Source organism: Myotis myotis, unplaced genomic scaffold, assembly GCF_014108235.1.
Source record: "Myotis myotis isolate mMyoMyo1 unplaced genomic scaffold, mMyoMyo1.p scaffold_m19_p_16, whole genome shotgun sequence".
NCBI classification, from domain to species: domain Eukaryota; kingdom Metazoa; phylum Chordata; class Mammalia; order Chiroptera; family Vespertilionidae; genus Myotis; species Myotis myotis.
Window position 1 is genome coordinate 19802145 of NW_023416320.1, and position 24053 is coordinate 19826197.

A 24053-nucleotide genomic window follows, 5' to 3' on the forward strand; every position below is an offset into this window, starting at 1 on the left:
AATTTGATTGTATACCTGCAAATAAACAATTGGACACATTTTAAACTTATATTACTAAATAACCAAGCATATGTTATGCAACTACAGAGTTTAGAAAACAGTGTTGATTTTCACCATGATTATACTGGCCTAACTATAAGTGCTATTATCTTTGAAAAAAAAACAAAACTGTACATATTACTGCAAAACACAAACATCTAAGCTCTCAGTGAAAGAAGGTATGAATTTTTAAAAGTATATGGAATTATTTCTCTTTTTTTTGCATGTATCTGTCCAATTTTACCAACACCATTTATTGAAAAGACTGTCTTGATTCCATTTTATGTTCTTGCCTCCTTTGTCAAATATTAATTGAGCATAGTAGTTTGGGTCGATGTCTAGGTTCTCTATTCTATTCCATCGGTCCATATGTTTGTTCTTGTGACAGTAAAAGGCAGTTTTGAGAACAATGGCTTTGTAATACAGCTTGATATCTGGTACTGAGATCCCTCTTATTTTGTTCTTCTTTCTCAGCATTGCTGCAGCTATTCAGGGTTGTTTTTTTTTTGTTTGTTTGTTTTGTTTTTTCCAGATGAATTTTTGGAGAGTTTGTTGTAGGTCTGTGTAATATGCTGTTGGTATTTTAATGGGGAGTGCATTGAATCAATATAGATTGCTTTGGGTATGGACATTTAATGATGTTGATTCTATCAATCCTTGAACACAGTATGTTCTTCCATCTGTTTGTGTCTTCATCTATCTCTTTTTTCAGTGTCTTGTAGTTTTCTGAGTACAGGTCTTTTACCTTCTTAGACCACCAACTTGCACGAAAATACACAAAAATAAACTCAAAATGAATAAAGGACTTAAACATAAGACAGGAAACCATAAAAATATTAGAAGAATCCACAGGCAGCAAAATCTCAGACATATGCCAAAGCAATATATTCATTGATACAGCTCCTAGGGCAATGGAAACTAAAGAGAAAATAGACAAATGGGACTACATCAAAATAAAAAAAACAAAAAACACTTCTGTACAGCAAAAGAAACCTTCAACAAAACAACAAGAAAGCCCACTGCATGGGAGAACATATTTGCCAATGTTATCATCGGTAAGGGTTTAATCTCCGACATTTACAGGGAACTCATACAAATTAACAAAAGGAAGATAAACAGCCCAATCAAAAAATGGACAACAGACCTAAATACTACTAGATACTTTTCAAAAAGAGGACAAAGGAAAGCCAAGAGACATATGAAAACATGCTCAAATTCATTAATCATTCGAAAAATGCATGTCAAAATGACAATGCAGTACCATCTCACACCTGTCAGAATGGCTATCATCAACAAATCAACAAACAAATGCTGGCGAGGATGTGGAAAAAAGGAACCCTCATGCACTGCTGGTGGGAATGCAGACTGGAGCATTCACTGTTGAGAACAGTATGGAGTTTCCTCAAAAAACTAAAAATTGAACTCCCATTTGACCCAGTGATCCCACTTCTAGGATTATATCCCAAGAAACTAGAAACACCAATCAGAAAGGATATATGCACCCCTATGTTCATTGCAGCACAATTTACAATAGCTAAAATTTGGAAACAACCTAAGTGCCCATCAGCAGATGAGTGGATTAAAAAACTGTGGTACTTCTCCACAATGGAATACTATGCTACGATAAAAAAGGAATTCTTACCATTTGCAATAGCATGGATGGAACTGGAGAGCATTATGCTAAGCAAAATAAGCCCGTCAGAGAAAGATAAATATCGCATGATCTCACTCATTTGTGGAATACAGTGAACAACATAAACTGATGAACAAAAACAGATCCAGAGACAGAGAAGCATCGATCAGACTGTCAAACCTCAGAGGGAAGGTAGGGGAGGGTGGGAGTGAGGGGGAGAGATCAACCAAATAACATGTATGCATGCATATAAGCCTAACCAGTGGACACAGACACCAGGGAGGTGCAGGCATGAGTGGGGGGTACGGGGAGGACACTGGAGGGAGGGGATAAGGATACATATGTAATACCTTAATCAATAAAGAAAAAAAAAAGAAAAATATATGACATCTCCCCCCATATTTTAACACAGACATGATGTTGGATTTAAGGAATATGGAGCAAGGAATCTTCAGAGCATTATATAAAGAGTGAATTTGTATTTATGTGGGGTTTTTTTTTTAGTTTTAGGTTGTTGTTGTTTTTGTTTGTTTTGTGTGTGTGTGTTTGATTTAAAGGTCCAGATATCCTGACAAATAGAGAAATTCCCCACTAAAGCAATGTGCATTTTTAAAAATGATCACTGCACAAGTAGAAATTATATAGGCATGCAGAATGACCTAAAAATTAGTGAATCTGCAAGTCATTTCTAAATTAAAAAGAAAAATTAAACATGCAGAAACTAAGTATAAAAATGACCTGTAATACCAGTTTAATAACTTTGAAAGTCAAATGATCCTCTAAATGTATTTATATTAGTAATTTCAAAAATAGTTTAATTGCAAAATAGATAGTCTGAGGTAATTTTTACTAAAATGAAATTTGTAATAGAAAATTTTTATAACATGTTTTTTATCTTTTAAAATTAGACAAGTTGAAATGGAGATTAGTAATAAAAAGTGAAAATTACTTTAAGCTGTAATTGTTAGCATGTTTTTAATCTAATTTCAAAACAATGATCTCTTCTTTTAAAAAGGCTATTACTCCACCTGGTTTTGGATTTGTACACCTCTCCTCATTATTTACATCCAGATTTTAAAATTCAATACAATTTTAGTGAATAAAAGTGGAAACTAAAGTTTTTACTTTTATCTTGATATTTGTTGCTCTTATTTTTTTTTTCTGGGGTCCTTACCACAATGTACTATTTTTTTCCTTTGGTTTGTTTTGTTTACATCTTATATTCAACATCTGCTGGATCAAAGTATGTGTCTTACTTGACCATGATTTTCTTATAGATGTTCACTTGATAAACAGTGTTTTTACATTACAAGTGAAGAACCATACAGATCAATAATGATGTCAGAAACTAAGAAAAAGGCACATAGTAGGATAATAATATACTGTGATGGAGAAAAGAAATAAATTAGTAAATAATGCTTTTGGATATTAGTAGTTATAAGAATTACGAAGTGACATAATATTTTATACAGACTCCCAACAGCAGACTACAAGATTGCAAGAATCAAGTCAACGATTTGAAATACGAAGAAGCAAAAAACACCCAACCAGAAAAGAAAAATGAAAAAAGAATCCAAAAATATGAAGATAGTGTAAGGAGCCTCTGGAACAGCTTTAAGCGTACCAACATCCGAATTATAGGGGTGCCAGAAGAAGAGAGAGAGCAAGATATTGAAAACCTATTTGAAGAAATAATGACAGAAAACTTCCCCTACCTGGTGAAAGAAATAGACTTACAAGTCAAGGAAGCACAGAGAATCCCAAACAAAAGGAATCCAAAGAGGACCACACCAAGACACATCATAATTAAAATGCCAAGAGCAAAAGACAAAGAGAGAATCTTAAAAGCAGCAAGAGAAAGAAAGTCAGTTACCTACAAGGGAGTACCTATACCAGGGGTGGGCAAACTTTTTCACTCAAGGGCCACAATGGGTTCTTAAACTGGATCGGAGGGCCGGAACAAAAGCATGGATGGAGTGTTTGTGTGAACTAATATAAATTCAAAGTAAACATCATTACATAAAAGGGTACGGTCTTTTTTTTTTTAGTTTTATTCATTTCAAACAGGCCGGATCTGGCCCGCGGGCCGTAGTTTGCCCATGGCTGACCTATACGATTGTCAGCTGATTTCTCAACAGAAACTTTGCAGGCCAGAAGGGAGTGGCAAGAAATATTCAAAGTGATGAATGCCAAGAACCTACAACCAAGATTACCTTATCCAGCAAAGCTATCATTCAGAATTGAAGGTCAGATAAAGAACTTCACAGATAAGAAAAAGCTAAAGGAGTTCATCACTATCAAACCAGTATTATATGAAATGCTGAAAGGTATCGTTTAAGAAGAGGAAGAGGAAGACGAAGAAGAAGGTAAAGATACAAATTATGAACAACAAATACATATCTATCAACAAGTGAATCTGAAAATCAAGTGAATAATCTGATGAACAGAATGAAGTGGTTATTATAATAGAATCCAGGGCATGGAAAGGGAATGGACTGGCTATTCTTGGGAGAAAAAGGGGTGAGGGGGATGCGGGAAGATACTGGACAACAATTGTGCACTTATGGATGAGGACAGTGGATGGGGAGTGAAGGAGGAGGGTGGGGTGGGAACTGGGTGGAGGGGAGTTATGGGGGGAAAAAAGAGGAACAAATGTAATAATCTGAACAATAAAGATTTAATTAATTAAAAAAAAGAGTTACGAAGTGACAGAATATTTTAAAAAATCACAACATAGGCACACATTTAAGAGACAAAATAAAACTTATTTAAAATCTAGGCAGACATTTTTATTCTGTGATAGGAATTTTTACAATTGGTAAGGATTAAATTACTTGGGATTAATAAGCATTGAAAATAGTATTGCTTGAAAAGCTCTATGTTTCACACCATTTTTGTTGTTATAACCATAGGACAGAGAGTGGTTTATGCAATTAGGAATTATAACCTGATTATATAATCCCTACAAATCAAAATTTAAAATAAATTTTGCAAGAAAATTAAGGTCTGAAAAGTATTCTTCGTGTGGTATTAGGTTGCGAAGCTTCTTAATGGTTTCCACCGTGGGCTGTCTTGAAGTTCACAGGTGGGCATCCATAAAATATGCCTTGCATTGGCACAAATAACCATCATATACTTGCACATGGTATTAGTTCTGTCTGTACTCAGTTCTATTCCTCTCCTCTTCCCCATATTAGCATGAACTCAGAAATGCAATGATGATAACCTTATTTGTCCCTAATTTTTTCAGTTTCAATAATTATAAAACTTTGGTATTTTAATATTTGTAACCAATTAACTGTAAAAATCCCCTCTCCCTCCCAATGACTGCCACCTGTGTTTAAGACTGGCTATTAGAGGAAAAAAGCAATTTAAGTGGAAGTTTAAAGAGTTAAAGTCAAAGTAAGAAGATATTCCAGAGGCACAGATCAACTGAACCTTGTCAAACACGATGTTATAAAATATCCAAGGTGATCACTTTTTTAAAATCTTAGAATAAATTTTTGAAAAGAATATGAAGAATTAATATTTGATTAGGGGATTCTTGTTTATAAAGCACTCTCCTACATAAAATCCCATTTGATCTACTGCTGTAACAGTTACAAATACCAATTATTCTCTCACCAAAGAATAAAACTATGCAAGTCATTTTGTGTGTGATATTTAAAGTGCAAAGAGGAATACACAGATCAACTACCTCATTGTTTATGAACGTTCAATGTTTTACAGATTGGAAGTACAACTAAGACTGAACACTGACTATCACATGTAATATTTGTAGCTCCAAACCTATATAGAGATGTTGACAATTAATAATAAATTATTGTATATGTTAGCAAAGAAAATTTGGCATATTAAGTTGCAACTGCCATATTAAGCCTATCATATAAAATAAACTCAATTTTTCAAATTCAGTTTATCAACATGATAGCTCACCAAGGAAAATTTCAAGTAGATTGGATTTGATTGTCTCTAGTTGCATTATAGCTGTAACATTCCATGCATCAATCTCCTTGTTATTAAAGTAAATTCACCAAAAGAAATATACCTCAAATATTTCATAATTGTTTGTTGTTATTGTTTTTAAAGTTTTTCATTGGTTTCTAGAGAGGGGGAGAGAAACTATGCTGGGTGAGCAATACCTCTATCTGCTTGCCTCCTGCACGCCCCCTACTGGGGATCAAGCTGGCAACCCAGGCATGTGCTGTCACCAGGAATGGAACCATCAACCTTTTGGTGCTTGGAATGACACCTAACCAAGTGAGCCACATCAGCTAAGTTCTCAGAAAGAGAAAACTCTTTACTCTTAGTTTTGATATCTGGAGGATTGATATCTAGAACAAGAGGAATAGCAGCCATTTCACCATCATGAGACATTCAGCACAAGATTCAAAACTAATATACAAAGAATTATGAAAAAAAATGTTTTAAAAGATAGCAAGTAGCTCAGGCCTAATTGTCATTACTGAGGAGCTGAATCTGTGCCAGAAAGAACTTCTTCTACAATTCTTGTTATTTGGAAAAAATAATCATTTGTAAAATGGTCACTGGGTATTCCTTTATTTGTAATATTTATGTAAAAGAGTTTAACAAGTTACCTTATGACATACAATTTTGCCTTTCCCTTTTTTTTGTTTAAAATTATATAATATTTGTAAAGTGTAAATCATGGTGTTATTCCATCAGTTGGGAATATATACAAATCCATTGTCTACTTGGCAATCTCCTTCACGGGCTGTATCTACCTCTCCACTTTGTGCTTACATTCAACAATAGCATGGTTTACAGAGCTCTGTGTTTCTGCCTATGGCTCACCCTCACCCTGAAAATCTGTAATTTCACATCAGAGTATATCATAAACTTTATTCTTTACAATCAAATATTCCCTTTTTATCTTTGTATCTGTAGCAATTGATATGTCTGACACATTGTAGGCATGTAGCAAGTGTTCATTAAATTGAATAACTGTAATGTTTGTAGACCTAGCTCAGTGTTAGACTCTGCCCTCTTTATTATCCTTTGATTCTAAGTACTTTGAAAAAAGGAATATGGAAATTGTATATTTAGGCTCACTAAAAAAAACTACTTGAAAATTTTATCTAATATGAGATCTTATCATTCTAAAATATGATTTAATAAAAGCTTATTCTGCATACTTTAAAAAGGTTGAACTCATTAAGCTAGGTACAATTATCTTAATCTCTGGGGCTATGCCAAAAAGAAAAGTTTTCGTTTTTAAACCACACATTATAAGCATGCCGATAAATAAATAAACCAGACAGGACAGGTTCTGTTCTCATCGAGTTTGCATTCCAGTGGGGATAGACAAACTCTATCAGTGAAGATCCGAATGCAAAATAGAAATCGCATTAGGCCTTTCCAAGGGAGGCAATTTACTACAAGACATTGGTTATAGTTGGGCAATGAAAGAGCGGGGGCACTTAAAACACAGCCTGCACTCAGAGATTAGTGTAACTAGAACTCAGGGGATGGATTTATTTGTTGTTGTTAGTTTTGATGTTGGTTTTTGCTTTTGGTGTGTGTGCGTGTGTGTGTGTGTGTGTGTGTGTGTGTGTGTGTGTGTGTGTGTTTTAAGTGAGAGTACTGCTGAGCCTGCCATATCCAGGAGCCTCCAAGGCAGAGAGAGAGAAGGAGATGAGCCTGGATTCACCCTATTTTACATCTTTCCATTTCCAGCTAGTGTCTGTGACTGGTCAAAGTCAGCAAGAAGCCTAGGAAACTGAGCCTACAAGGCTCATTCCCTAACTCTCCCATGATAGACAGCAGAGCAGGGAAGGTCTAACAAGTGAATTCGTGGGCAATCAGATCAGGGACCAGCACAGAGATAGCAAACAAATGAATAAACAAGTAGAACAGTATCCCATAACAAATACTATAAAGAAATAATATCAAAGATAGAGTGAGAAATGTCTAAAGGGGTCAGAAAAGACTTTCTAGCTCTTTCCAGATCTTGGCTAGAGGAAACTAATGAACACAATAAACTGACAAACAAAATAGAAACAGGCATTGATGCATGGAACAGACGGACAGCTATCAGAGGGGATGAGGAAGGGGTCCTGGATGAAAGAAGGTGAAAGGATTAGCCAAAGAACCTATATGCATAACCAACCCATGGGCACAGACAACAGTGTGGTGATGGCCACAGGGAAAGGGGTTGAGGTGGGGCCTGGGTGGAGGTGGGCAAAGGAGGGGAAATGTGGTTGTCTATATAGTGTCAATAATAAAAAATAGTTAATAAAAAGTGACTTGTTAGGGAGGTTGTATTTAATCTGACATCTTAATAACAAAGAGACATTACTAGAATAGGCATCTGCCAGAGGGGCCCCAAGTAGGAATAAGCTAGATATGTTTCAAAAACAAAAAAGAGGCCAGGATAGCTGGATCAGAGTGGGATATGAGGAGAATAATCCAAAATGGGCTCAGCGAGGGAAAAACAGAACAAGTTCTATAAGGACTACTTTTAAGAGTATCAATTTTATTCTAAGTCCAAGGGGGACGTTATTAGAGGATTTTAAGCAGAGAATTGATCAGATCTGTGTTTTGAAAAAATCACTCTGACTGATCTCTGGTGAATGTATCATAGATAACAAGAGTAATAGACAGATAATTTAGTGCTGTTTTAATGATTCAAGGGAGATGATGGTGGCTTAAATTAGGAAGGTCTTTTTGTTTTGTTTTTATTTATCTTTATTGTTGAGAATATTACATGTCTCCCATTTTTGTCCCATTCCATTGTCCCCTCCACCTGGCTCCCACCCCACCCCAGGCCTTCATTACACTATTGCCTGTGCCCATGGGCTATGCATATCTATATATATGTATAAAAGCCTAAGCGACCATTCGACCTGGGGCTATAACACACACTGACCACCAAGGGGCAGAAGCTCAATGCACAGGCATGGAAACATGGAACAGACTGATGAATCTCAGAGGGAAGTGGGTAGGGGAGAGGGTGGTAAGAGATTAACCAAAGATCTTATATGCATACTAGCAGCCCAGTGCATAGATTCATGCACTGGTGGGATCCCTCAGCCTGGCCTGCAGGGATCAGGCTGAAACTAGCAGTTCCTTCTCTTGGTCCACTCACTACTATTTTCTTGCCACTCAGAAGCATGATTTGATTGCTCCTTGTATTACATCAAATAATCAAGTAGCATAGATTTTTGGGACTATGTCATAGATTCTCCTATCGTTCTACATTATATAATTAATGGAATCAACTCATGTTGATTTAATATTCTTTACAATATCTAGTGCCGATGATTCCCTACAATCTCTGAATATCAATTATGTTCAACTACAAACTTAATATTCCCACTTGAAAATGTTTAAATCACTTAAAGTTTACAATATCAAAACAGAACTCTTGATTTTTCTCCACAAACCTCTGGATTTTCATTTTACAATGTTTAAGCTGAAAAAAAGGTATCTCCATTATTTTTTTGTTTTTCTTACTTTCTACATCAAATTATCATTGAATACTGAGAATTTTAACTTCAAAATGTATCTTAAATCTGTTTAGTTTACTGTCATCACCACTGGAGTCCAAGTCTCCACCATCTTTTTTTTTTTTAAATATATTTTTATTGATTTTTTACAGAGAGGAAGGGAGAGGGATAGAGAGCTAGAAACATCGATGAGAGAGAAACATCGATCAGCTGCCTCCTGCACACCTCCCACTGGGGATGTGCCCGCAACCAAGGTACATGCCCCTGACCGGAATCGAACCTGGGACCCCTCAGTCCGCAGGCTGACGCTCTATCCACCGAGCCAAACCGGTTTTGGCCAAGTCTCCACCATCTTACACCCAGACTACTTCAGCAGCCTTTTAACTAAAACTTCTCTTTCCTTGAATCAATTTATCTAAAATATAAAGCATGACCAACTGAAAATATAAGCTGCGCTAGGCCACCCTCTTACAACTCTTTACAACTTCCCATAATAGGTAGGTGCCCTAAATGACTGAAGTAGCCTAGGGGTGGCCATGGTGAAGCAGAAAAAGCTTTCTCAGCCCAAAGAGAGCAGCTGTTCACTGGTTGTACCAGATGTTAACATGAACATACAGTTGTTTCAGTTGCTAAGCCTAACAGGCAAAAACTGTGTGTGTGTGTGTGTGTGTGTGTGTGTGTGTGTGAGAGAGAGAGAGAGAGAGAGAGAGAGAGAGAGAGAGAGAGAGAGAGAGAGAGAGAGAACTCCGTTGATTTTTAAATATTAGCTCCCACATTATAAAAACACTGTTTAAAAAATCTTTAATTCATTAGGCTGAATGGATGCCAATTAGCTTCCTCTGCAAAAGAGATCCGGTTTCCCTCTTATCTCCTCAACTTCATTCGATGCTTTTAGACTCTCTGATCTTTACTTTCCTGGAACAGTTAATCAAGCTCTTCCTCACTCTGAGGATCTCCCTTCCTTGTCTGGCGAAGACCAGGGAAGGGGGGTGAGCCTGGGTGGGGGTGGGCAAAGGTGGGGAAAATGAAGGACATCTGTAATAATGTCAACAATTTAAAAACTGTCCATCAAAGAATGAATATATATATATATATATATATATATATATATATATATATATACAAAATATGGGGGGAAATTATTCCAGTAAATATGAGAGTGGGACCTTCTTAAATTGGGGGGGCTCCCACCATGACATTTTTATTCTCTCTCTCTCTCATAAAACACAATTTTATTTTATTTTTTTTTACTTTAAAGCACTTATAAATTTGTGATTACATCTGCATGTGTTCATTTTTTCTTATTTTCTGCCTTTAAATTATAAGAAATATGGAAGGCATGTATTATGTCTGTTTTATCAGTTTCTAGTACAAGGCCAGGTACATAATGGACACACAATAGATAAAGAAACAAAGAATATATTTTTTTTTCTGAATTTCTCTTCCTATCTATACCAGATTCTAGTAATCCTTTAGAACCAGTTCAATGTTAGCATTTTGTGACCCCTACCTCCTAGTCTCCAAAACACCATACCTTGTCTGTGCTTCTATAACATTTCATACATTCTTGTTTTAAATATACATTTTTTTTTTAATTTCATAGAGGAAGGGAGAGGGTGAGAGTGATAGAAACATCAATGATGAGAGAGAACCATAAATCGGCTGCTTCTCACATGCCCCTCACTGGGGATCGAGCCCGCAACCTGGGCATCTATCCTGACCGGGAATCAAACCATGACTTCCTGGTTCATACATAGGTTGACGCTCAACCACTGAGCCATGCTGGCCAGGCACATTCTTAAATGATGATGACCATATTACAATGTAGTCCTGCGTGGGATTCTTGATGCCTAATATCTATGATGGTGCTTGAAACATAATTGAAAGATGATCTTAAGACTTGAAATCCACTATACATAATGGTATTTAACTCACTGTATTGCTTTTATAATAAATTGATTTCCAATAAACCATATATTTTTTAAAATAGTGGGGCAAAGTAAATATTAACATTAATAAAAGTCATTTTATAGCATACTATAATAGCAGCTAGCATTGAGTACTTGTTTTAAGATCTATGATTTCTACCACGCATAACTTATCTCATGTAATCTTCCCCTCAAGGATATGAGGAAATAAACTCTTGGAGAAGACAAGATAGTTTATGGCAAAGATGGGATTTGAATGAAGTTTGCCTTCAAAATATAATGTAATGTAGTGACTAAAAGGTTTTAGATTCCGAGAGTAATGAGTTCAAATCTAAGTTTCATCAAGTTATTAGCTGGGTAAACAGATTGTCAATTTTCTCACTTGTAAAGAGGGGCTAAATAAATATATGCTGGGAATTTTTAATAAATAAAGAATGCATGTAAATGCTTACCATTTTGTAGTCTATAAACTATAAATTTTATTTATCGAAGCTGAGAATTTAATTGATTTTAGTAAGTCACTTAGTATCATTTAGTATTTTACAGATTTTTAAAACATTTTTATTTGTAAAATGCTATAATCAGAGGACAACTGAAAATTCAAGATTTAAAAAATATTATTTGTTAGTAATGTAAAATAATGGCTACCATAAATATAATATACATGCTCCAGGTTCTTAGTAACTTAATTTAAAACTAACAAAATTAATATTATTTTAAGATGGTGATAAAACATATTCATGTTTACTTCCAAAAAATACATATAAAATGTTTGCAGGAAGGTTTCACTGGCAGTACCTCGTTTCAAACTCATCATCACATGTGGTAGATTTGATTTACATGTTGCATAGAAGGAAATTCAGACAAACAAAAGTGAATGACTTACCCAATATCAAACAACTAATAAGCGAGAGAACTCAGATTCAAACTCACGTCTTTCAAATCCAAATCCCATCATTCCCTTAGTACATGATGAGAAATTAATCATTTAAACTCCAAAAGTGCTCTTTAAAGTTTTTTTTTTCATTTGATACTTTAAAATAATAAAACAGTATTAATAGTAACACATCAACTAAATTTTAATTAAAATAAACTTTAACAAAATAACGAAATAAACAATTAAATATTACCTAAAATCTGATCCAACTCTCTTCCCATTTTCTGGTTCACCTGGATCTGGACATAAATTGGAAGCTGTTTTAATACCTCCCTCATTTACTGTAACACAGAAAAGAGAAAAAAAAAGAATCAAAACCTATGTAATTAGAAAAGTAAGGATATTAATTTTTATAATTACATAAAATACATTCCTGCATTTTGTCATTACAGTTTAAATATCAAAAGTTAAAATATAATTCTATAATCTAGTAACGAATACAAAACCAATTTTTCTATTTATATACCTAAAATAATTAAGTTTGATGGTCACATTCTAAATGACATACTACTATGATATTAATACATCAACAGTTAACAATTTATTTTTAATTACCATTAAATTGTGAAATCTCTGTATATGCATTCCCAGGGCATCAATAACAGAGTTTCCATTAATTATTTGCAGTAAAGAAGTCATAACCAATTATAACAGTGTAATTTGGATACCTATTATTTCTAAAGGTGCAATAGAAAAATAAGATATTATGAAAAAAGTTTAAAATTATTAATTTAGGCTACAAATGCCAAAATAAAACTATGGGACAAATTACTAAGCAAAGCCTAGAATCTGTAATAATAAAAGCAATATGTTAATTAGACTGGCCGTCCTTCCGGACAACCTTCCAGACAAAGCTGGGGATGCAAGAGCCAAAGTGAAGTCGCATTGGCTGCGAGGGCCAAGCCCCTTGCATAAATTTTGTGCATTGGGCCTCTAGTTATAATTCTGAAAAATAAAATAATGACATATCCTCTAGCAATTTTCATGACTATGTTTTACTTAGCCAGTGTACACATTTTCAATAGTTTCTTCAGAACACCCAGTTAATGAAATATTAATTAATATGTTCAGTGAATGTGACCGCATTGGATAAATTCCTAAGATAGATAGCTTAATGGAAATATTATAAAACCAGATAATTTTGAAATACCTGACTGATATCATTTCATAAATTCAATTGTATAAGAAACTGGAGAATAACTTCTATTTTGCTCTTCATGAATTTATCTGTTTGGGTGGTCAACACACAATGCAATATAAAGATGAAGTATTATAGAATTATACACTTGAAACCTATATAATTTTATTAGTCAATATTAATCCAATAAATTCAAATAATTTTTGTAAAAAGAAAAGAATAGTATCTTTCAGCAGAGATTTCAGAAAAGAAAAAAATATATAAACCTTGTAATGGTTCTCATCTTACACAATGGATTAAAATCACTGTGGAGCTTTCTTTAAAGAATAAAGATGGCTACTTCTACCTCTAAATACTCTAAAATATTTAATCTATGGCAGGACCTGGCATTAATTTTGTTAGTTTTTATTTTATAATAAACCTCAAAATGATTCTAAAGTAAAGTCAATGTTGAGAACAGCTGGATCCCTGCATAATTTAGTTCAGACTAGTCAATGTGCTTAAATTGATTTATCAAATAGCAAGATAATTGTCAGATGATGGCCCAACATTCATGTCTCTAATAATGGTGACATATTTTCAATTAGATATTAAATTTTACTTTTGTATCCCTTATTCTATAAAAAAACCACTTGCCTAAATAGCCATAGCCCAACAATACTCTTATTGCTGACTTTATTACATATTCATTGGTCAAAGCACATGATATGTATGTTGCCTTGGTCTGTTGACTTCCTATTTAATTCCATTTTACCTGTCTTTGGTTATTTTGTTTTGTTTTTTGGTGTGTGTGTGTGTGTGTGTGTGTGTGTGTATGTGGCTATTCTGCTACTTTTGTTGATATCACATACAGTGGACAAATTCAAAGGCACTGACCAATAGTTATCTATAGTTTATATTTCCCTCACAGCTTGAAAAATTACCTCTTTGCTTATGACTTTCAATGTATAGTTTTGCCATCTTTTCTAAGTTCCTTTCTTGTTCCTTCAATGACTTACTAAACCAACAAAATTCTTGCCCTAACTGGTTTGGCTCAGTGGATAGGGTATCGGCCTGCAGACTGAAGGGTCCCAGGTTCGATTCTGGTCAAGGGCATGTACCTTGGTTGCGGGCACATCCCCAGTAGGGGGTGTGCAGGAGGCAGCTGATTGAAGTTTCTCTCTCACCGATGTTTCTAACTCTCTATCCCTCTCCCTTCCTCTCTGTAAAAAAATCAATAAACTATTAAAAGTAAATAAAATAAAAATTCTTATTGTCATCTCATGTGCATGCTCTAACCAACCTGACCAAGATGCTTTTGTGATTCCATTATTACTCAGCTCCAATCCATCTTATTTGCGGACTGAACTTCCTCAAACAAAATTTTTATTACTGTTCAATTATATTATTCTGAATTTCGAGTATATTAATTGTATTTCTCACTGGTCATCAAGACACATCCATAATTCAAGAGCAACAGATTCTTTATCATTCTGCAATTTTACTTGTTATATCCAACAGGTCAGAAATGCCTCCAAGTGACAAAAGTGGTTAGCCTTGCTTATTCTATGCTTTGTGCTTTCTCCATATCTCCATGCTTTCCCTTTCTTCCACTTTGTCAAAATCCTATTTAATTTTCAAGACTCATATCATGTGCTACTTTTTACAAAATATAGTCTTTCATTTTTTTCCAGATTATTCACAGCCCTCTTTTTATATATCACGGAAAATATAGTTAATTTTAAAGCTATTTTATCATATTATAAAAGAGTAGTTTCACATTCTTTAGTCCTAGGCACACAATAGTATATCCCTGATAAATATAGTTGGAAGACTTATAATTATTTTAATATACCCACAATGCCTAAAAGGACTTAATAACAGTAAATATGTCCTAGTTGTATGATTAATGACTATATCCTTGTATATGATTTTCAATGAGTCAAGTATTTTCTATGGAAGCACTATCTTTTACATCTTTAAATGGCTTTTATAAAAATTATTATATATTTTATAAGAATAAGTATCTTCCTTTACTGCAAAAAAAATTTTTTAGCATGAGATAGAGAAGAAAATGAGTGGTATGACTATACTTACCTACTCTATTATATTATAATAGATAACATTATATTACAATATATAAAAGATTATGTGTTGATAATCTAGAAGTACTTTATTAACATATTAGAAATAAAAAATAATAAAACATATTTTTTCCATTTCTTTGTCATTATTGCCTCAAAAAGCAAGCCGGGGTTGTATAAATTTTTATAATAGCTAAAACACGTATTTAGCACTAACTATGCATCAGAAACTATTCTACATCTATTTTACGTGTATCAACTCATTTACTCTTCACAACAATCTTAAGAGTATCTACTAATATTCTACACTTCCTTCAGGTGAGAAAACTGAGGCATGCAGAAGTTAGAAATGTTTCAAAGTCATACTGTTAATTAATGCTTTAATCTAGGTTTTAACCTTCGCAGATTGATTCAAGAAATTTTACTCTTAACTCTTGAGCCCTATATATTGTCTAGAAAACTCACCAGGACAAAGCAGCATCATTAATTAAAACTGAAAACACTTTCTAGACATTTTATCTTAAAAAGCAAAGCATAGATATTACTTTCACCATTTTCACTTAGTTAATCTCAGATTTTAATTATTTGTGTCTATTTGGGATTGTGCTTTAGAACAATTGTGTTTTTGAACATCTGCTATATGGAAACGACTTCCCAATTTAAAATGCAAAGATAACAGGAAACCTTCTGCATGATACATGTATTTAATGTTCATTGATTAAAAAAATTTAAAATAAAAATAAAGAAAATGTATAATCAGTTATTTATCTGATATTTAGAAATTTATAATTACCCAAGTTACCTAACTTGTCTTGATGTCAAGACATTCAAATGAAGTTACCATTCACTCACTTAATCAGCTGCTTCCACTACATAATGCTATTTAGGTAACTGAACAGAGTGGTCACTTTTAAAAAATATATATTTTTATTTATTTCAGAGAGAAAGGGAGAGGGAGAGAGAGAGATAGAAACATCAATGATGAGAGAGAATCATTGATCACCTGCCTACGGCATACTCCCTACTGGGGATTGAACCTGCAACCCAGGCATGTACCCTGACTGAGAAACCGTGATCTCCTGGTTCATAGGTCAATGCCCAACCATTGAGCCACACTGGCTGGGTGGCTGATCACTTTATTTCTTGCAAAACGGTAAGAACATAAGTATTGTTTAAAAGTTAAAATACATGAACAGGGTGCAGCCTGTTGAAAAGAGCATTACTATGAGGCATACCCTTTTGCTCTGATCTTTAAGTGTTTTATTACTATTATCAATATTTCAACATGAGTCCTTTTTCCCCAGACATTTGTGGCAAAAGAAAGGACAAAATTGATAGCATTTTAAAAATCAAATAAATTGTCATTTCTTATAAAATTGAAGTGTCTTTATTATATGTATTTATAAATTGTTATATGAGACTGTGCTTTATTTATTCACTCTTTTACCTTCTAGCATGGTGCTGCAATGGAGAAGTAGCTCAAATAAAATTGTGGAATGAATGAAAGTATGGATTTGAAGAAGATGAAAAACATAAACAAAATGACGCATTATAGGAAGCTCAGATTTTCTTTACTATTACACCTGAATATTCTAGAATTTAGTAGAAAATTTCACAAGATTTCTAGTTGACGAAATCCCACATTTTTAAGTATAAGAACTTGTATAGATACTTTTCCTTTCTCCGCAAACGTACTCTTTTTGAAGAAGAATAGCAAAGGAGGAATAGAGACTATTTAATTTCACTCACTGAAGTTAGAAGAAAAATCAGGATTAGCCATCCAAACAACCAAATGCAGGAGGACTACCTGCAGCTTTCTGAACCTCTTGTTAATTTGTTTCTTGATAAACTTTACAGGTGCTGTCATGGAAAGACATGCTTTGGCAGTGTGTGTAGTTCATGTCCTGTACAATTTTGTTCATTTCTGGCAGTTCCAGTAACAGAATTTATTGGTTTTACAAATACCACAAGCTTTACTTTTTTTTTTTTTTTCATTTGAAAGTGTCATATAAAAATGCCTCCTTTTAAAATTATTTGGTCCTGTGTTTAATAAATGATCTCAAAGAAATGAAGCCCCAAATGCTTATTTGATAACAGATATATAATAATGATAAAATTGAAATATAATCTTTTTCTTTAAACAGCCAGAGAATATATTTTTGAAAGTAGTGATTAAATATTAGATAAAAATTATAGTAAAATAAAATGTAAAATAATGGCTTATTTTGTGAGTTTAAAAATTTGGATAATTTGTTTTGATTGAAGTGGGATTATTTACATCCAAAAATAAAAATAAGTAAGTACAAGAGTGTTTTTCTACTCACATAAAATTCAATAGAGAAGTACAAAATTTGTTATAAATTTATTAAGTAAATTAACTTTTTTGTTTCATATTAACATTTTTTGGCCTATGAAATTTATTGACAATTTTAAAGCAAATATTCTTTAAAGAATTTTTTAATCCAGGTCACCCCAATAGCCCCCAAATACTGTTATGTCTGTTTCCTTTCTTGATCACCTTCATAACCCATGTACAAAAAAAATTGAACAAAATATATATGCCAACTAAGGCAATATACCAAGTATACAGAGTTACATACATATTAATGTCTTAATAAATCTAATATATTTTAGTATAAATAATTTGAATTTTCTAGGATATATAAAAGTATAAAGCAGGTAGCATATAAAATAACAGTGTAGCCAAAGTGAGGAAAAGGTGAATAGTCATGACTTATAATTCCACCAATAATTCCAAAATAATTATATTGGCCAGACAAAATGTTAGAAATAGAGGTAGTCAAACTATTATTTAACACTGCAAACATTTAACTTTTATTTCTCATTGACATGATGAAATTTGATATGTCAGAATAATTATATCTAACTTGTTCTGTTTATATTTCCTATTCTAGGAAAATATCTTACTTTCCAAAATGTATCAAATAATTAATGAAAATACTATCACACTATTCTTTTTTCTTAAACACTGACATATCAATCTTGAAAATACGATTGAAACCCAAATATATAACAAAAATCATAATTATATAGCTAAACACTTTAAAATGAACTGATTTGTGTTTTCCTAACAGATAATCCAATTTGATAAATAATTTCCAACAGATATCTGCCATTTTTGGTTTAGTATTTTCAAATCTAACATAATATAAAAATCACATTTTAAAATTATGACACTTAAAAATGTTTTTATAACATACAGTTTCCAAATTTATTTCTAGATAATTGATGGAACTGCTCAATTTGTGTCACTGTCTGTTATATATAGAAAGCAATAATCATGTAGGTACTTTTTGTTGGAACTATAATCAGTGAATATTTAAAGAAATAGTGTTAAACTCATTTTATCAGATGATTTGGAAATAAATAAAAAACAATCCTAAAAATATAGTCTTGTTAAAATAACACATTATTTACCATAACTAATCTTATTTACTACCAACATGTCATTGTAGAAGTCAGATGCTGTGTCATAAATAGCTTCTTTCAAAATTTATAATATCTATCTGTATAAACAGCAAGGCAGGGATTTCTACAAATTGCTATTGATTTGTACTACAAAAATGCATACCTCTCCTAAAATTTTTATGTTTATGTATAGTAATGTAAATAAATGCACTCATTTAGTGACTCATAATAAGATTCATGGATGAACGTCATAATTAATTCACAAAAGACTATTGAGTTAAAAGGTTTGGATATTTAAATTCAAATTAAGTATATATTTTTTCCTTAAATAAAAATTTGTTATTAATGCCTTTCCTTAGAAAAGTAATTTTGTTGAAATTTATATATGATCAAACAAAAATTCCTACAAGAAACCTCTGATTTGAGAAATTTCACTCCTTTTCTTCTTTTAAATCTCATATCCTGGAATTACAAAACTAGAGTATTATCAACATACTAAATCAAAAGAGTTTATTTACCTTTTGAAATAAGCTGAGCTTGGGAGTGTATCATATTAATCCATTAACTCAATATACATTTAAATACAGTAAGTTACTGAATAATAATCATGCATGTTATATAGATATTAATGCAGTTAATTTGGTAAATATACAAACTTATAAAACACACACAAACAACACAGACATCACAAACTTCACTCTTGCACTAGAGAAAGTAACAAAAAAAGGGGTACACTCACAGATAGAAAACTTGTTGCTGTTGTCTTTCCCTGGAAACAATTTAAATCCTCTAGATTTAAAATCTATGGCCTTTTTCACTATTTAAGAAAACAAACAAAAACATGTATCAGGATATACAATTTTAAAATGAAATTCAAGTTAACAAATTTTGTTAGCATGGATTTATGCAAGTTAAAAAAAACCCTGCTTTCTTAAGCTTAATATAGGGTATCCAGAAGAAAAATTTAGAAAAGAAAAATTAGCAATATAATCATTAAGTAGTAAAATACCAAGCAGTAAAGAAGGATTTCTAAGTGTTCTATGGGGAGAATCCTGCATATACATGTAGGTATTTTTTATACTATTCAAGGTTTTTATGAGAGCAAAACATTAATACTTTATCATAAACCACTTGAATTCTTCAAATTTTATGTATTAAACTGGACAAATTAAAATACTGAGACATAGAAGTGTGAAGAATTTAATGAACTTGGTCTTTAAAATAAACTAATGCATTTTTAGGTAATTTAGCCTAACTAAAATGTTGGGGCACATTTATTAAATGGCATAACTTGAAAAATTAAAATATACTTGTATTAACATTTCTGCCAATAACCATTTCCTTTCATAGTCATTGGTTTTGACAATATGATTGATATTAATCCATACTGTTTAAAATTTGTGAAACTGAATTACAGCTACTTGTTGGAGTTCATCTAAAATGTCTACTACTCTTTTTCTAAAAACATTTTTTAAAGTATTTTGGATGAAAAAAAAAGAATCGTTTCCTTTTAAGTAAAAATTATTTGATTAAAGTTGCTGTATCATTTTTAAAATTGATAAACCATAGTTCGGGATACTATTTAAAATTTTAATGACACCAAGTAAAATAAAGAAAATCTATTTAATTGAAACCCCACTAATTAAAAGTTATGCAATCTTATCTAACAAGATTTTTAAATATCAATCATTTTCTTTAAAAAAATAAAATACAGCATGAGCACGTAGGCGAGGGATATAGTTAACTTCCTTGGTTATAACTTAGAATTTTTTACATATTGGTCTTTATGAGGCTTATAGGCGGGAATAATGGGGAAAAGGTGGCAATTAGGTTTTATTCATGCCATGAATTTGAGAAACACAAAACTGTTTTTGTTAGTTTTAAATGACCATTTCACTAATTGTACTTTTTCATTTTACCCAATTATGGATATTTTATTGGTTTTTAACAGTTTATGATTTTTTTCCTTGTTAATATTTTCAAAAGTAGAAAGGTGGAGACAGGATCTGATGGGCTCCTGGGATATACAGATAGCTATCTATCCATACCACTGTTTTTAAAAGAGGAACAAGATCCCTGGAGCTGTATTTTAAGGAGACCTGATGCTTGCCTGGCTGCTTTGGCTTCATGGTCAGAGCGTTGGCCCAGGGAACCAAAGGGTCACAGGTCTGATTCCTGGCAAAGGACAAGTGGCGGCAGTTCTATCCCCCTGTGTGGGAGGCAACCAATTGATGTTTCTCATAGATGTCTCTTTCTCCCTCTCACCCTCTCTCCCTCCTCCCTCCCTTCTAGTCTCTCTAGAAATCATTGGGGGGAAAAGGGAGAATCCTCAAGTGAGGATTAAAAAAAGAGAGAGAGACCTGATTCTTAGCAAATATTAGTTGTGTGGTTTTAGACAAAAATCTGCCTTTTGACCTTGATCTTTTTTTTTCTTTCTTTAGTTTTTGTTAATCTTCACCCACTAATATTTTTCCAATTGATTTTTACAGAGACTAGGAGGAAGGGAAGAAGGGTGGGAAAAAGGGATGGAGGGGGGAGAGAGGGAGGGAGGGAGGGACACCAATTGGTAGCCTCCTGCAAGCACCCCAACAGGCAATCTCCAACCAGGCTGGATAAAACCAACCATATACCTGCCCCTGACAGACCCTTTGGTGCACGGGGACTCATACTCTAACCACTGAGCACGCAGGCCAGAGCTTGGGTTCTTCTCTTAGAAATAAGAAGCTATGATCAGAGGACTGCTCAGTCTCTTTACAGTTTTGAGATTATTTATGACCCTTTATTTATAGTGTAAAAATGACTACAACTCTCTCAAGTTGTGCTTTTAGTTGTAATTCTCTTCCTCACACCCACCCTTATGGTAAGCTAAAGTTTAGTTCTACTGGAGTTTTCAACTGCTCTAAATTTTGTTTCTGCCATTTGTGAATGTTCTAGCTGTCTTAAAATTCCTTTTAACAAAATTTGCATTTTGTATTTTGAAGTATAATTGTCGTTTCTACCAATTCAAAAATGTATTATAAGTAGGAATTCTACCTCTTCTTTTTTCATTTTAAGATTTAAGTACTGCAAATGAGTCTAAAGATTTGATGGTAGTGTCAACACAAATCTGTGATTCTAAAAAAAACAAATAAAAATTTAAAAAAGATTGCAAGCCCACAGAAGAAAAGTCCATATGGTCAAAGAGCTCAGCTGGATAATGCTGTTACTAGGAATAAGAGATGTTGAACACTACAAAAGCTGTGTGTGTGTGTGTGTGTGTGTGTGTGTGTGTGTGTGTGTGTGTAGAAAGGGTACGTTTCTGTGATGTACTTACGTCTAAACTTGAATATTTGGTTGGGTGAGGTTAGGGGACAACACCTAGCTAAGAAGGTGTCACCTCGGTCCAAACAGTTTGAACTAGGACTTAACCTTATATGTTTTCTTTATAAAGCATTTGTCAATTTAAATTGAAAAGAAAAATCAATATTTTTGAAAGTAAAAATTATAAATATTGTAATGCAAATGCAGAAGATAGAAGGCCAAGAGAATATCTATTGTAAGAGACAATAAGGAGTAAATTGAAAATAACAAAGTTTAAATTCACAAAAATTTTAAATGTTAAATGATATATCCATACTTAGCATCCTTTTATAATTTCAATAGAACACATATATAAAAAAGATGAATATTTCAATTACCAATTGCAAGACCCCGCTCTAAGTCATGTATCAACGAAATGTTAAATCTTAAGTGTATGCTATAAAAATGTAAATTCTATTGTGTATTACACAGCATATACCTTAAATATTGACATGTGATCGAGCAAATAGGGCTTCTATAAATCCTATTAAACATAAAACTAAAATGACATTTTTAATAGTTGTATTTCAATAATAAACATTTAAAATTTATTTTATCATAAAGATAAATTCAAGTATGCTGTGGTCTTTTATGTTTCAATTTCTTCCAGTGTACTGTGTTTACACTTTTAAAAACTAAATATATTGAGGAGACATAGGTTAATAAGATCAGATACGTTTTAAGTGTACATTTTTATGAATGTGATCGGTGTCTTGCATTGTGGGTCCATCACCCAAAGTCAGATCATCTTCCATCACCACATATTTGGAAAAACTTTTGAAACAAGGGAATAGTATTGTACATGTCTGGTACTTGCATGTGAGTGTATGATTGAATAAATAAATTCAATAGTGTAAATTCTGGCTCATTTAACAAAGGCATTTTTGGGGAAAGAATTTTCTTTACTAACCATGAATTAGGAAGGGAGGAACTGATAAAGAATGTTCAAGGTGAAGCATTTTTATATTCACAGCTATTTTTAAAACCATAGAAACTATGTATGTTCTAATAATTATTGAATAAAATTCATTAAATGCAAGACATAGACATGCACAAGCCTCCACTTCCTTTGTTTTCTTCTTGTTTTCAAATGCTAAGCATTTTTGTTTATTGTATTCACTGCTTTTTAGGTTTGACATGATTTTTTTAGCATAATAGAAATATTTTATAATGTGGGGAAAGGTCTGGCAGACCTTTATTTATTATGGCATTATTTAGTAAATGTTATCAGAACATCCCCAACCCCTTTCATTTCCTACTTAGATGATATTCTAACACAAATAAAGAGAAATAGAATGCAATATTCATTTTATTACCTTAACCTTTCAAATTTATAGTATTTATTTTTACAATAACTTATCTTGCAAGTGGCAATAGCTGCATTACAAATGTGTGATTAAATCAGATCATAACTTTTCTGAAAAATAACTTTTTTAGAAAGTGGTTTGTATCTTGTCTTTTTTTGTTGTTGTTTAACTTTTCAAATGTACAATAATACCTTTCTCTCCCACTGCATTTGATATCATGAAAGCTGGATGAATAATCCCTACTTGTTACCTTGAATTATTATTTTATCTTTATATTTATACTCAATAAACTATAGTGATATAATGATTTTTAGTTTTCATTTTAGTTATTAAAACTAATGTGTATTTGAATTTGAAAATATGGCACATGTCACTACTGACAGATTTGTTTAATTTGGTAACAAGAAATGTAATATATTACTAACTCACTAACTAGTAATTCCAACATAAGTCAGTATAATGTTAAAACCCATTGCGTTATTTGTGGCATTTCCGCCACTGGATTAAGAGTTGGAAGACCTGTGTTCTAGTCTCATAATACACAGGGTACACTGTTTAATTTTTCTGTTTTATTTAAGAGATTCTTTCATTTACCAATAAGTATTCAGGTGTAGAATTTGAACCAAAGGAAGAAGGAAAGACAAATATAATCAGAATTCTCAATTCTATCTCAAAGTTTAAAATCGTGTTTAGCGATTACAAAAGTATGTGACTGTGTTAGGAGAATAAGTTTTCATCATTTTTTTTTTTTAATAAATGGTGGATCCCTGT

General features: G+C 32.7%; 1 protein-coding gene across 3 annotated transcripts in view; it reads right to left on the reverse strand.

Annotated features, from left to right (window-relative positions):
* Positions 1–24053, reverse strand: part of CSMD3 (CUB and Sushi multiple domains 3) — an 872847-nt gene that overhangs the window by 510572 nt on the left and 338222 nt on the right. For 2 of the 3 annotated variants that reach the window (XM_036338166.1, XM_036338165.1), the window contains 2 exons: positions 19376–19453; positions 12200–12287 (listed from right to left, as the gene is read on the reverse strand). In XM_036338166.1, coding sequence (XP_036194059.1) covers positions 12200–12287; positions 19376–19453 — 166 coding nt within the window. The remainder of the gene's footprint in view (positions 1–12199; positions 12288–19375; positions 19454–24053) is intronic. The other variant, XM_036338167.1, reaches the window with a different exon arrangement.